We start from the raw sequence: 15673 nt of genomic DNA, 5'->3' as shown, positions 1-15673 counted from the left end.
TGACCAGCGTTCCTCTAGGACAGCAGGAGGTTCAGAATGTTCATTATCTCGTTCAATGACCAGCTTTCCCATTTAGTACCCTGAAGCAATGACTAACTAGAGGGTTCACCATCAGTAAGGCAGAAAGTATTTATTAAACTCTGAGGACAGATGTAAAGTGGTACTGAGCGCTGTTATAAATACAGCAGAAGCATAGAGCTCAGACACAGATTTCCTCCAGTCACAGTCTATTTGGGCAGGTAAGATGTGTACCCTATCGCCTATTGTGGAAAAATGGTGAACTCTAATGGAACATTTCATAAGGTCTGCTAAGCTCCTGAAGAAGGGATAAGACTGAATGACATCAGCCGCCAGTTTGCCAAAGAGTATAGGATTCTATCAAACCCACATTGATTTATACTTTCTATAGGCAGAAGGTGGAAGAAGCAAAACCCCTTGAAGGTGGACGGTATCATTTCCATGAGAATGGCACGTTACAGATCAGCGAGACCACAGAAGAAGATGCTGGCTCCTACTCTTGTTGGGTAGAAAACGCTAAAGGAAAAACAGCAGTCACAGCCAATTTGGATATTAGAAGTAATTTTATTTTGTTTTTACTTTGCATGAATTGTCACATGGCTTCAGTTTTTCATTTTCCCAAGTGAAACAATATGATGTAAGTTCGGGCATCTGTTAAATTTCTTTAGACTGTTTCAAAACTCCTAGATTGGGTTTCATCTAAACGACCCTCACAAGAATTATCGGATATGTCGATGACGTGTCCATGGCTTTATACAATTGTAAGAGGGAACTAGGTGTTCTTGGTGATGGACGACCGGCAATATTTAAAAGTCCTCTATTTTGGTGTATTCCTGTAACTCTATTTTATTTCAATAACCAGCTCAATGTAATGTCACCAGTATTTAACTCTTTGAACTAAAAATTTCACAAATAAACTCATAAAGGATCAGTTTCGTAAAGACTCCGGCATGACAAAGTGAGCAGAGTTTTGTCCTCTTTCTGAGTCATAAACAGCTCTGTATTTTTTCTCTTGTTCAAGCAGCCTGTTTCATGTGTAATTGCTCCCCACAGTTAAGTATGTGCCAAGATATGTCAGTGTCCCAAAGAGGGGCCTCTCAGCACCTAGATTCAGGCTTACTGGAACCCAGATCCACAGGCATCAGCAGTATTTTGATTTTAAAATTGCTCAGAGAACCCTTTTCAGGGAAACACAAAGAATAGAAAGATTCTATAGTAAATGGAGGGAGGGTTTGTATTTCCTGTGACAGGTCACTGTCATGGCCTGCTACTACCTCTGCTTAGATAACAGGTACATATTTGTTTAATCATCTGTTTTCACTGCTACCTTAACATTTGTCTCTCTCTCTGCACACACACGCACACCCTTCTTTCCTTCTTTTATTCTTCCGTCGTATTTTTTTCTATACCCTAAGTTACCCAACATGCCAGCCCCATGGACTATATTTTTAAGGCACACTAATATTCATTGATGCTTACTTATAGTGGATGTCTCTCTGCATTTTCCAGTGGTATGTGCAATTTTTAAAATGCTCTTATAACATCAATGAAGATGATTCTTTTTATACTTTGTAAAACCAAGCTAGATCAAAGATAAGCAACTCCGCCAGGTGAAAGATAATGAGAGTGAAGTCTGGAATCCAAATGAACCTTCACATTCCTATTGCCCAACACAGTGCTTGGCCCAAAGTGGACCTCAAAACTGCTAGTGGCCAGAGAGAAGGCCACGTTCATAAACTTTTGGTCTGTTCTCATGTCCATTGTATACGTAAGGGTTATATAGGAACCGTATCCATGAGAATTAAGGGCATACTTTTCACATATGAAAAAGGAATGTCAGGAATGGAATTGAATAAGAGGCTATGCAGCATGAGCTTTGGTGTTTTCCAGCCTTGAGTTCAAATCACAGCTCAGTCCCTTACTAGTTAGAAAATATTAGTATCCTTACTTAATTTCATTTTAACCTTAAGTTATCTTCTCGGTAAGGTAGAGATATTAATATTCATAGAATTGTTGTAAAATGTCACAATGAATGTAAACTTCTTCACAGAGTCTAGTTAAATGAAATAAGTGCTTATTAAATGGTATCAATTAGTATTCAATGGATTCCTTTAAATTTAGAATTAGGATGTTTAGTAATTCACTTGAAATTAATTCAATTTGATAACCTCTTCAGATTTCATGCTTGGAATATCAAAAACTCAATTTTACTAACACCTCAATTTTTAATCAGTTTCTTGACTAACATATAGATAGCAAATATTAGAACATGATTGTGGAGTTGGAGGTCAGCTCATGAGATTTAGCTTCTGAGAGGATTACCAAGTGCCACACTGGGGTAAAGTATATCTGCCTTTAATATTGTCCTTAAGAGTAAGGATTATATGTTTTGAAACAATTATAAAGAAACAGACATTTTCCAAGACAGCCACGGTACCAACGTTTGAGCTTTATATTGTTTTGTTTTGTTTTCTAACATCTTTATTGGAGTATAATTGCTTTACAATGTTGTGTTAGTTTCTGCTGTATAACAAAGTGAATCAGCTACATGTATACATATATCCCCATATCCCTTTCCTCTTGCATCTCCCTCCCATCCCTCTAGGTGGTCACAAAGCACCAAGCTGATCTCCCTGTGCTTTGCACCTGCTTCCCACTAGCTATCTATTTTACATTTGGTAGTGTATATATGGCAGTGCTACTCTCTCACTTTGTCCCAGATTACCCTTCCCCCCCCCATGTCCTCAAGTCCATTTTCTACGTCTGCATCTTTATTCCTGTCCTGCCCCTACGTTCATGAGATCCATTTTTTTTCTTTCAATTCTGTATATATGTGTTAGCATACGGTATTTGTCTTTCTCTTTCTGACTTACTTCACTCTGTATGACCATCCCTAGGTCCGTCCACCCCACTACAAATAACTCAATTTCATTTCTTTTTATGGCTGAGTAATATTCCATTGTATATATGTGCCACATCTTCTTTATCCATTCATCTGTCGATGGGCACATAGGTTGCTTCCATGTCTTGACTATTGTAAATAGAGCTGCAATGAAGATTGTGGTACATGAATCTTACTGAATTATGGTTTCTGCGGTGTATATACCTAGTAGTGAGATTGCTGGGTCGTATGGTACTTCTATTTTTAGCTTTTTGAGTAACCTCCATACTGTCCTACATAGTGGCTGTATCAATTTAGATTCCCACCAACAGTGCAAGAGGGTTCCCTTTTCTCCACACCCTCTCCAGCATTTATTGTTTGTAGATTCTTTGATGATGGCCATTCTGAGTGGTGTGAGGTGATACCTCATTGTAGTTTTGATTTGCATTTCCCTAATGATTAGTGATGTTGAGCATCCTTTCATGTGTTTGTTGACAATCTGTATATCTTCTTTGGAGAATTGTCTATTTAGGTCTTCTGCCCATTTTTGGATTGGGTTGTTTTTTTGATATTGAGCTGCATGAGCTGCTTGTATATTTTGGAGATTATTCCATTGTGTGTTGCTTCATTGGCAAATATTTTCTCCCATTCTGAGGGTTCTCTTTTCATCTTGTTTATGGTTTTCTTTGCTGTGCAAAAGCTTTTAAATTTCATTAGGTCCCATTTGTTTATTTTTATTTCCATTTCTCTCGGAGGTGGGTCATAACGGATTTTGCTGTGATTTATGTCATGGACTGTTCTGCCTATGTTTTCCTCTAAGAGTTTCATAGTGTCTGGCCTTACATTTAGGTCTTTAATACATTTTGAGTTTATTTTGTGTTCGGTGTTGGGAAGTGTTCTAGTTTCATTCTTTTACATGTAGCTGTCCAGTTTTCCCAGCACCACTTATTGAAGAGGCTGTCTTTTCTCCATTGTATATTCTTGCCTCCTTTGTCAAAGATAAGGTGACCATGTGTGCATAGGTTTATCTCTGGGCTTTCTATCCTGTTCCATTGATCTATATTTCTGTTTTTGTGCCAGTACCATACGGTCTTGATTACTGTAGCTTTGTAGTATAGTTTGAAGTTGGAGAGCTTGATTCCTCCAGCTCCATTTTTCTTTCTCAAGATTGCTTTGGCTATTCGGGGTCTTTTGTGTTTCCATACAAATTGTAAAATTTTTTGTTCTAGTTCTGTGAAAAATGCCATTGGTAGTTTGATAGGGATTGCATTGAATCTGTAGATTGCTTTGGGTAGTATAGTCATTTTCACAATGTTGATTCTTCCAATCCAAGAACGTGGTATATCTCTCCATCTGTTTGTATCGTCTTTAATTTCTTTCATCAGTGTCTTATAGTTTTCTGCATACAAGTCTTTTGTTTCCTTAGGTATGTTTATTCCTAGGTATTTTATTTTTATTCCTAGGTATTTTATTCATATTATTGATATTACTAATTTACTTTCCAAATATGACTCACTGTAACTCATTCAACAAATACGTATTGAGTACCTACTGTACGCAGGCTCCCTTCTGGGCTCTGGAGTTACTTGAATGAAACAAAAGAAGCAAAGCCTCCACGTTCGTGGTGCTTATGTTCGCGTTCCACACCTTTATGTTGTTAGTTCATCTATGCATGGGCTTTACCATTTAACCTCAGATTTGACTTAATAATAAACAAGGTAATAGAAAATTAATTGATTTCCTCTTTATGGTATTTTGATCACATGTCCAGAAGCACCAGACAATTTATATTATTTTCAATATCCCGAGGCATTTGCTTGCTTACACTCTTGGGAAATTGCTATTAATATAATACTTCTACCCAGGTGCCCTGGCTTGGAAGGAATGAAAATAGTAATGACATATGATGTTAGGAAATAACAGTGTGACAAACATTGCATGAGGATTTGACTATCAGTGTTGACCAATTTGGTTGATTAAATTGCAGGCACTTGAGAGCAAAGTAAGCTGTGTTCTATAGCTCTAACTAGTATCTTTATTTTGTAAAAACAGATGCTACAAAACTTAGAGTTTCTCCTAAGAATCCTCGTGTCCCCAGATCACACACACTTGAATTACATTGTGAGAGCAAATGTGACTCACATTTGAAATACAGTTTAAAATTATCCTGGAGTAAAGATGGAGAAGCCTTTGAAATTAATGGCACAGAGGATGGCAGGTAGGTAAACTATTTTTTTTAATCTTTATTGGAGTATAATTGCTTTACAGTGTTGTGTTAGTTTCTGCTGTACAACAAAGTGAATCAGCTAAATGTATACATTTATCCTCATATCCCCTCCCTTTTGAGCCTACCTCCCACCCCCCAATCCCCCCCCCAGGTCATTACAAAACCTTGAGTTGATCTCCCTGTGCTATGCAGCAGCTTCCCGCTAGATATCTATTTTACATTTGGTACTATATATATGTCATTGCTACTCTCTCACTTCGTCCCAGCTTCCCCTTCTCCCCCGTGTCCTCAAGTCCGTTCTTTATGACTTCATCTTTACTCCTGCCCTACCGCTAAGTTCATCAGTACCATTTTTTTAGACTCCATATATATGCCTTAGCATATGGTATTTGTTTTTCTCTTTCTGACTTACTTCACTCTGTGTGACAGACTCTAGGTCCATCCACCTCACTTCAAATAACTCAATTTCGTTGCTTTTTATGGCTGAATAATATTCCATTGTATATATGTGCCACATCTTCTTTATCCATTCATCTGTCAATGGACACATAGGTTGCTTCCATGTCCTGGCTATTGTATATAGTGCCGCAGTGAACATTGTGGTACATGTCTCTTTTTGAATTATGGTTTTCTCAGGGTATATGCCCAGTAGTGGGATTGCTGGGTCATATGGTAGTTCTACTTTTAGTTTTTTAAGGAACCTCCATACTGTTCTCCATAGTGGCTGTATCCATTTACATTCCCACCAACAGTGCAAGAGGGTTCCCTTTTCTCCACACCCTCTCCAGGATTTATTGTTTGTAGATTCTTTGATGATGGCCATTCTGACCGATGTGAGGTGATACCTCATTGTGTTTTTGATTTGCATTTCTCTAATGATTAGTGATGTTGAGCATCCTTTCATGTGTTTGTTGGAAATTAGTATGTCTTTAAAGAAAATTACAGGCCAGTATCACTGATGAACATAGATGCAAAACTCCTCAACAAAATACTAGCAAACAGAATCCAACAACACATTAAAAGGATCATACACCATGATCAGGTGGGGTTTATCCCAGGAATGCCAGGATTCTTCAGTATACACAAAGCAATCAATGTGATACACCATATTAACAAATTGAAGGATAAATACCATATGATAATCTCAATAGATGCAGAAAAAGAATTTAACAAAACACAACACCTATTTATGGTAAACTATTATAGTATCTCATAATATTTGCTTGGGATTAAACCTTGCATTTGAAAGAAAAATAGTTGTAAAAGTATACACACTGAATTAAAATATAAAAACTGCTTATGACATTCAGTCTTTAAGGCAGTATTTAAAAGGTCAAACAGTGTACTTGTTTCACTTCCACACGTTTCTCTCCTCATTTTTGCTACCGATTTTTCATGTAACGTGTACCATCCTGTGAGTGCAGGCAACAGAAACAGCTCCTGTTATTTGAGGAATATTTATTGCATGGGCTTGGGTGCTCACAAAACCGTTGGAAAGAGTGGAGGAGATAGGTCTGTGGGTGCTGCTTACTAAGCTTTTGGGTTCTCAGTGATGTGGCATTGCAGCTGCAATTCACGTCGGGAAATTGCTGCTGTCTTCACTGCCCCCACTCACCCCACTGGTTCTCCTGGTGAGTCCAGCACTGCCAGCTCTTGTATCTGCCAGAGTCACTGTCAGCTCACAAGGCCCCAGAGGAGCTGGTGCCCATTTCTCTTCTACCTCCCAATCGCATAGGAATTTATCTCATGGGTAGAAGCTAGATCATATCTCAGATCCTTCCCATTGGTAATTATTGACAAGTATATTTTTGAGCCTTCCAGCTTCTTTGTAAAGAATATGTAAAAGTGTAGAAGAGAGAATGTAGAGTAAGTGTGACTAGACGCTGACTAGCACTATATTTAAACACTGTTGAGTGTATCAAAGGAAGAGAAAACAGTCAATATTTAGTGAATGCGTGTGCTGTCTTTTGGAAGCAGAGGACATTCCCCTTCCTTTTGCATTGTTGCTGAGTTAGGGGTTAAAACTTGACTATCCTTGTTCCAAATCTCACCCGCCGTCTTGTTATTCATCATTCTGAAAAACTAAATCTGAAGATCTTTAGACAAGACTTGCATTCCTTAGGCGAGATGGTGGCAGTGTCATCATTAAGAGCATGGCCACTGGAACCCAGGGGCTTGGGATTGAATCCCAACTTTGTCACTTATTGGGTCTGTGACCTTAGATCAGCTGACTAACTTTTCTGTGCCTTAGTTGTATATTCTATAACATAGTTTAGTTCAAAAAAATGGTTTAAGGTCACTTCATCATAGGGTTATTAGGAGTGAACACCAAGCACTTATAATATACTCAGTACTCAGTCCAGTTTAGCTGTGATGATTCATTCTCCTCATTTCTCTGGTAGTCTTGTCTCATTTCTATTACCTGCTTGGTCTTTTTTGGTATTTGTGGGTGTGTGTGCCGCTTCTATATAAAGGCATTGATTGGTTTCACCCTGGGTACTTAATTTATTCCATCTCATCCCTCCTCTGTATTTTATGTTTGTGGAAAGGCAGCATATGTACTGCAACCAGTTGTCAGTGACACAAAAGGAGAATAATTGTTGCTACCTAACAGGCTACACGTTGCAACAGAGATCTTCAGCCTTTGGTTAGGTGTGAGTTGATCTGTCAACTGCTCAGATCCCCCCCAGATTCTCCCTGTTTTGTCAACCGTGCAGTTATTTGGGGTCTTCCGTATAACCTCTGGGTTACAGCCAAGAAGGGAATCAGACTCACGCCTGGTTGGTAATGTGACGTGCATATTTAGGCCCTGAATCCAGACTCTCCAACCAGCCTCTTTGTGTGACTCAGTTTTATAGCTTCTGCAGGACGCTGGGGCTGAACCCAATTGATCCTCTGGCTCTCTGAGTCACCTAAGTAGTGCAGACATTCTTCTAGTTTTCCTTAAGACAGAAGTGATATTTGGGGTGGGCTGGGCTGGGAATGACTGTTGCAGGCTGGTCTTGACTAGAACCAGGAGCAGACATGGAATTGTAGCAGGGAGTTGAGATCACAGGTATCTGCTAAACTTCTGTAGAACCATTAGTAAGCTCCCATTTCTTACCTTCTGCCGGGACACCTTCTCCTTATCACTAGGCTGGGAACCAGAAGCTTTTACCTAGAAAGTGCTTAAATTTCTGACCCAAAGGCACATAGAGGAAAATGAGAAGTAAAATACCTTCTTCTCTCCCCTTTTGTCCCCTGTTATGTACAGGGGTATGATAAGTATTGGAAACTGCTACCCTGGACCATTATACCTGCTGGGTGCCTCATGTTATGTTAGTGCCTCCCATACATGCTTTCCCTCTATTGTGCTCACAGTAAACCTATTAGGAAGGCTGAAATGACCTCAAGGAATTGTCTGTGGATTTCTAACCTGCAGGTGGCTCTAGACAGCACAATATTGTTATGAAAAATGAAATGGAGTGTGGATATGCTATCAAACCACTTTTAAAATTTAGACTGTCCTCAACAAATGTAACGGGGACTGTTCATGACCATAGACAGAGTGAACGACCCAGTCCTGAAGGAGGAGGGATGGCAGAGGGATATGGGATGTGTCCACGTGTCCATGAATAGGAGGTGAGAGGGAAAAGGTGTCAAAAGCACAAGTGCGAGGGCTTTATCTTGGCATCAAGGAAGGGCTTCTTTTTCCCCTCAGAAATGGCAGCAGATGAATGGGGTAGGACTCAGGGGTGGGGGATAAGGATGCAGAGGTTATAAGGCATTAGATTAGGCAGAGATTATAAGGATAGAGAAGGGTCTCTTCCTAAGAAAAGAGGAACTAAGGTAATTTGTTCAAGCAGAAAGGCAGGAGGAATGGGAGTTGGGGGCATTAAGAAATGTGATTAGTTACAAGCCAACAATGAATTAAATCAATTTGATTAATATTATTAGTAACACTCTTTGAGCACATAGTAAGCCAGGCTGTATACACAAATCACTTTATGTGTTTTCCCTCATTTACTTCTCCTGAAAAGAAAGAAAATATTGTTATCCCCATTTCTTAAATAAGGTGAATTAGGCTCCAAGTTTTGTGCAAGATTATACAAGTCATAGTTGGTGAAACCGAGCCTCAAACACAGGTCTCCAAAGAAAGCAACATTTTTAATATTGCCTGGAGTGAAATTTGTTACAAGATGGAATGGAGCAAGAAAACACTGGAGGTTAACATGGTTTGGGGACTAGCGATCTGGATATTTCAGATGAAGGGGGTGAGAGGTTGTAGAATGATGGCAAAGGGGGGTAGTTAAGCAGGTAAAAACAGGGGGAAAGACTGAGAGGAACAGAGATGAAGAAGAAGCCAGAGAACAGGTTCTATGCAGAGTAGAAACCATTTTTAAAATGTATAATGTGCTTAACAAGGATTTCTTCAAGCAGAATATAGTTGACCTATGATGGAAACATAGTGTAAGACAGAAATAAAGAGTGTGGTCTTAGGCACTGAGAATTTGGAGCTGTTTGTTACTTCAGCACAGCAGAGTGTATCCTTGCTAACACAAATAGTTGTCAGATTTTGATGTGAGCCAGAAGTACCTAGGTATCATGTTCAAATGCAGTGGCCCTTGTCCTATTCCCAAAAGTTCTGATTTGGAAACTGGACTGAGCCCAACAAAGGAAATTTTTAATAACCTCCCTGTGTACATCATACCTCCCAGATTTCAAGGACCAGGGGGTCATTCTACCTTGATTAAAATGAGGTACATTTGTGAGTTTTAAAAGACAGTGCGTTACAGAAAAGTTGCCCTTAAGTTGCCCTTTCTTTCTGGCGTGAAGCAGTCCCACACCGGGGTACAAATCTTGGCAAGAAGATGTGCAGGGCACACACAGCCCTCTTGAAGAGGTTATTAAATTGTATTTCTTCATCTAAGAAGGTAAACTTTGCAAAATTGTCAGTGTATGTAATATTCTGATATTTGTACCAAATGGACACATAACTAACATGAACTGAGAAACTATGTCAAAGCATAATCATTAGAATTATAGTGAGATTCTTGCCTAGCAATAGCAAGTAGTATTGATTGCAAATCATTCAGTGATTGGTGGAGGGGTAAGGGGCCGACTTTGTCTATAATCAAAGGGCAGAACCATGTTTGACTTTATTACAGTTTTAATTGGTTTTCTATAACTCGAACTTTTCAGCAGCCTATATGAGTTTTATGTTAAGAAACTAAATTACTTACGATTTTCCCTCCCTCCCCACAAGGAAGACATTGTTTATTTCAATTAAATAGCTCACTGCTGTGAATATATCTCAGATTTAATGGAACATTATTTTTTAAAAAAATCCTTGAATAGTTATGCTAACAATACATAGGGTAAAGGTGTAATTCATTTTTTAAAAATTCATATAGTAAACTCAATTACAAATTGGCAAAAAGAGAACAAATAATAAAAAGCCAAATGATTTGCAAAAAGAAGCACTAGTCTGCCATCTACTGTTCAGATAAGTCACAGAGTTCACTTTTTATCCCATCTTAAAGTGCATTCAGTGTGGGAGGTGGAAGGATGGAGAAAAGAGAAAGTTGTCAAAAATAGAGATTGCCAGACTTCATCTCAGATATTGTGGTTCTGCAGAACTGGGGTGTGATTCAGGAATCTGCCTTTGTAAGAAGCACCCAAGTTGATCCTATGTAGGTGGTTCCCTAAACATACCTTAAGAATGACTCACATTTATCTTAGCTATTGTGAGGTATGGTACACTCTTCAGACACACCAGGCAAGATGGTTCCATCACTGACCCATGAATCACAGATGGTTGGATTTGGTAATTTAAAAACCAACCAACCAACCAACCTGATCCCTTTCATGGCTTGTAGACATTTGTGTGTGCTTGAATAATACTTTCCAGTTTTCAAGTATGGCATTCTCTAATAAAATTTACATTATGGGACAAGTTTTTTTTTTTTTATTTCTTCCTTAAATGGCTTTCTATGGGGAATATTTAGTTTTGAAAGGATTACTTTTCTATTGTTTCTGTTTGTTTCATCCTCATCATAGACTCACTTTTTTCCTGGTAGGATAATTATTGATGGAGCTAATTTGACTATATCTAATGTCACCGTAGAAGACCAAGGTGTATACTCGTGTTCAGCTCACACTGCTCTAGATAGCACTGCTGCTATGACTCAAGTAACTGTCCTTGGTAAGTGCACTAACGAATAAAGAAATCTTTGTTCAGTTCTTTTCCATTACCGATTAAATTCCACTCTTCTTAGGCAATTAAACCAATGATTATTTAAGCCCGTACACATTTATTGTTAGTTTGAAATTTTCAATTAAAGAGTGACCCTACTTTCGAATGCTTTCGCCTCTTCTGGTTCTAAAGAAGTTAATTGATGCTTAACTTCTTTTCTCTACTTGGGTAATGTTGCCAGAAGCGGTGGGAGGGAGGGAGGTGATGCTATCAGCAGAAAGAAAACTGAAGCATGCTTGAGTTCCCAGGACCCTTGAGCTACACTTTCCTAGTGCACAGAGAAATGTGGCTAAGGAATGGAGACGGGCTAGCATGGAGGGGTCAGGGTAGGGGCCCAGTGGTGATTAAACACTGGCCCTGCCCTAAACCAGTGGCCTAGACTGAGCTCAGCTCCCAGGGTCCCAGGAACGGGGTGGGGGGGGGGAGGGACTTCAAGGGTTCTTCTGCAAAGAAAGGCCTCTGATTTTTTTAAATAATAATGCTAATTAGAAAAACATGTGCACAACTCACTGGTGTAATCAATGCAATTACCCCTGCAGTTACCCATGTTGCTAGCTCTTAGACCGTCTGTTGGATAGCTCTCCTAGTTTCCCTTCCAGATTCACCGTCCACCAGCTCTCTGAATCTGGAAACCTGACCTGTGTGGACACCAACCAACCACCTACCCTCAAGCTTTCATTCGGTTCAGCCACCGGGGAGCCCTGGCAGCAGAGGCAGTGGGGGGAGAGTGTGTTTTTTCTGGATAATCCCTCCCTGCAGGCTGGCTGTGTGTGTCCCTCTGCCAAAGTCACTGATTCTCTCAGAGGCTTTGTCCACACAGCTCTCTCTGATGGGATTCCAGTAACTGCCCTGCCCACCCCTCACCCCCGACCCTGGATATCCCACTCACATCTTTTGAAAGAGTCTCGATTAGAATCTCTTTGAAGTACCCTAACTTGTGTGAACTGTTTACTCTCTGCTGTGCTGGGACCCTGACTGATAAAGACATTTTTACAGTTTTCTCTCATAGTTCTGTTTCAGTGGGCACCATTTAGTTTTCCTTGAGTTTGCTGATAGTTCTTAGAAGAGGTTTGATTTGGCCTAAACACCTTTACCATATGTCTAGATTAATCCTGGTTATTAACAGGTATTTGTATCTTTAGCGCTTTGGTTGCTGGGATTCACAGGTAGGTTGCCTACCATGGGTACAGACTGAGAGGAAAGAATTCAGTCTCTTTTGAGGTAGGCTGGTGAAAAATGAGTAAATAGGCAGGTTCTCTCCTAGTGAAGCAAATGGCCACTATATTTTAAGTGAGATAAATGACCACCATCTTTCAAGCGAAGCAAATGGCCACCATGTTGGGTTTTCAAAAAAAAAAAAAAAATGTAGTTCCCAGGTGGTAGGTGGTATGGACTTGGTTCAAAAGAATGAAACCTTTAGGTGATACGTTTCAGCTACCTCAGGGGCAGAAAGGTTCAATCCTTAGTAATCATTCCAGTAGTAATTCTCCAGACAAAATAGTTGAACCTAAGTTAAACTGGGGTCTATCGACAATTTTAAGTGTAAATGTCAGGATCCATGGCCTTCGCCCCCAAGTATTTTGAGCAACGGCAAGGAGACTGGGGTCCCTACCACTTGGTACATGCCATCTAAATTTTCTTGTGAAATTTAATACATCTGTCTTGTAATGAGGCTGCCATCTTCTAGAACTGTTCAATTTTGATCATTTTAAATAAATAGGGGCTAGGATTACATGTACTATTTACTTATGAGGTAATTACCAAATGTTTTCAGAATGAAAAGAAAATAATAAAAAATAATCTATGAGATAGGCTGCATTTTCTTAACCACTTCTTGGCATTTACATTCTAATTTTCAGGCCAGCCTCTAATTTTAAGAAGCATAGCCCCATAACTGACAGTAACAAATGACAAATCCACGTATAATTTCTCAAAGACTCTTTTTCCTGGAAAATAGTGTTTTAAAGTATATGCTTGACCCATTTTAAACAGAAGTTACTTTCAGAAGCCTTGCCAGAAACATCCTTTAAAAGCATCATTCATTTAGGTCTCAACTGCAGTCCATCAATCGTAGCTCCATGTGATTCTCGGAAAGAGCAGATTTTAATGTCAGACACAACAGGCTGCACTGGTTGGTTCAGAAAATGTCAGACATGAGTGGCCTTCGTAAGTGCTGAAGAGGAGCCTAAGTTCTCCGAGCTCAGAGATCCTCAAGCCTGTTAAGGAAATAAATTCTTATTTAAGGCTCCACAGTGTGGACGCAGTCACTGACCACATTTTTAAAATAAACACATTCTCCTCTGAATTGAAAACAATTTTTTTGTCAGTATAAACTTCCAACAATTGTCAAACACTCAGCAGGAGCAATGGGTGTTGCTTCCCACGTGGAGAAAGGAGAGCCCATAAGAAGGCCCCATTAGATGCTACTTTCATCGTCTCCTCTGAGAAAAGATGAATGTCCTTGAATACATGGGAGAATTGAAACCAAAGTTTGGAAGTTAGGATCATTAGGGATCACATTTTTTTTTACTGTTCCTTTTATTTTTAAAGTACCAGAAATTTCCAAGTACTTTAACACTTAAAATTTGTCATCGCCTACTCAGTTTTCTAGTCTCTGTCACAACATTCAGTACCATTATCTTCCTCTTCCAGTATAAACGCCCTTCCTATTCTTCAGAACTCCAGGCCAACAGAGTATAAAAGTTGCTATAAGATACTGATAACTCACTGTTACAAATTAAAATAAAAATCCAAACCATGTAGAAAAGAAAGCCTGAGTTCATGTTCTCTTATTTTCCTGTAGTCATAGGGCCTACATTTATTGCTCTAATATGATAATTAGATGCATGGTTGAAGTGATAATATATTTTTCACTTAATTATTTAGTCACAAAACATTTATGTGCAAGGCATTGTGGGTGGTGCAAAAATTAATAAAATATGGTTCCTACTCTGGAAGATCCATTTAGTCGCATACAGGAGATGAACCAGGCATATAAAGAAGCATATGAGCTGGAAGATACTGGTCTCCTTGATCAAGTTCATGTTTCTCAAACTTCATTGTTCATGATATCTACCAGGACATTTGTTTAGAAATGCAGACTCCTGGGCCCAGCTCTTTCAGTAAGTCAGAGAAATAGGGCCCAGAAATCTTCATCATTAATAACTACTCCTAAAAAAAAAATTCTGATGCCGATGGTCAAAGATGGCCCCTTGAGAACTGGGAATCACCATAGAGTGAGGTAAATACAGTAGGGCAGGAATGTACAGATGTGAAGGAAGCTGCATTTGTTTTTTGGGGTTTTTTTTTAACATCTTTATTGGAGTATAATTGCTTTACAATGGTGTGTTAGTTTCTGCTTTATAACAAAGCAAATCAGCTATACATATACATATATCCCCATATCTCCTCTCTCTTGCATCTCCCTCCCACCCTTCCTTCCATTTGAAATAGAACCAGAAGGATTGGTGAGATTTGGCAGTTCAGAGTGGAGACGGGCCCCGAGGGGAAGGGGACTTGCAATGTGCCTGAGTGAGGAAGTGGGATCGACAAAGGCAATAATCTGCCTTCTCCTCACCATCATTTTTCATTATTAATCAGATGTTCCGGATCCACCAGAAAACCTTCACTTGTCTGAAAGACAGAACAGAAGTGTTCGGCTGACATGGGAGGCTGGAGATGATCACAACAGCAATATTAGCGGTAGGGAAGACTTGGGATAACTGTAGTTTCCAGAGTTAAAATTAATATTAAAGCCATTAATACCACCAAGGGTGGATTATCCTTAGAACATCCTTTAAAATGTTTAATATTGTATATAAATCTTAGTATAACTTAAACATTCTCAATCCATTCTAATGTGTTTTTCTATGTTCCTACTGCCAGAGTATATTATAGAATTTGAAGGAAACAGAGAGGAACCTGGAAGGTGGGAAGAATTGACTAGAGTCCAAGGAGAGGAAACAACAGTCATGTTATCTTTGGCTCCGTATGTGAGATACCAGTTCAGGGTCATAGCTGTGAATGAAGTAGGGAGAAGCCAGCCTAGCCAGCCATCAGACCATCATGAAACACCCCCAGCAGGTATGTAAGTTCACACCTCAACTTCCTAACAAGTTTTAGTCTGTCGCATCTTTGAACAAATGTGGTGGGGGAGGGAAAGGATTGATAACCTGGTGTAGGAGTTTAGATTTCTCCCAGTAGAGAGCTTGAATAGTTCTGTAAACTTAACAGCACACAATTTAAAGTACATCAGTCTCAAAAGTCGTATGTAAATGTTTGATAGATAGCAGGATATTACAAGGAGGTACAT

At 39.3% G+C, this 15673-nt stretch overlaps 1 protein-coding gene across 12 annotated transcripts in view; it reads left to right on the top strand.

Annotated features, from left to right (window-relative positions):
- CHL1 (cell adhesion molecule L1 like) overlaps positions 1–15673 on the top strand; it is a 197535-nt gene that overhangs the window by 161434 nt on the left and 20428 nt on the right. For all 12 annotated transcript variants that reach the window (XM_030867749.2, XM_030867750.2, XM_030867746.2 and 9 more), the window contains 5 exons: positions 410–576; positions 4952–5117; positions 11186–11310; positions 14962–15063; positions 15247–15444. In XM_030867749.2, the coding sequence (XP_030723609.2) occupies positions 410–576; positions 4952–5117; positions 11186–11310; positions 14962–15063; positions 15247–15444 (758 nt within the window). The remainder of the gene's footprint in view (positions 1–409; positions 577–4951; positions 5118–11185; positions 11311–14961; positions 15064–15246; positions 15445–15673) is intronic.

This window comes from Globicephala melas, chromosome 11 (genome assembly GCF_963455315.2).
Source record: "Globicephala melas chromosome 11, mGloMel1.2, whole genome shotgun sequence".
Lineage (NCBI taxonomy): Eukaryota > Metazoa > Chordata > Mammalia > Artiodactyla > Delphinidae > Globicephala > Globicephala melas.
The sequence above is the reverse complement of the archived record's forward strand: the minus strand, read 5'-3'. Positions and strand labels throughout refer to the sequence as shown.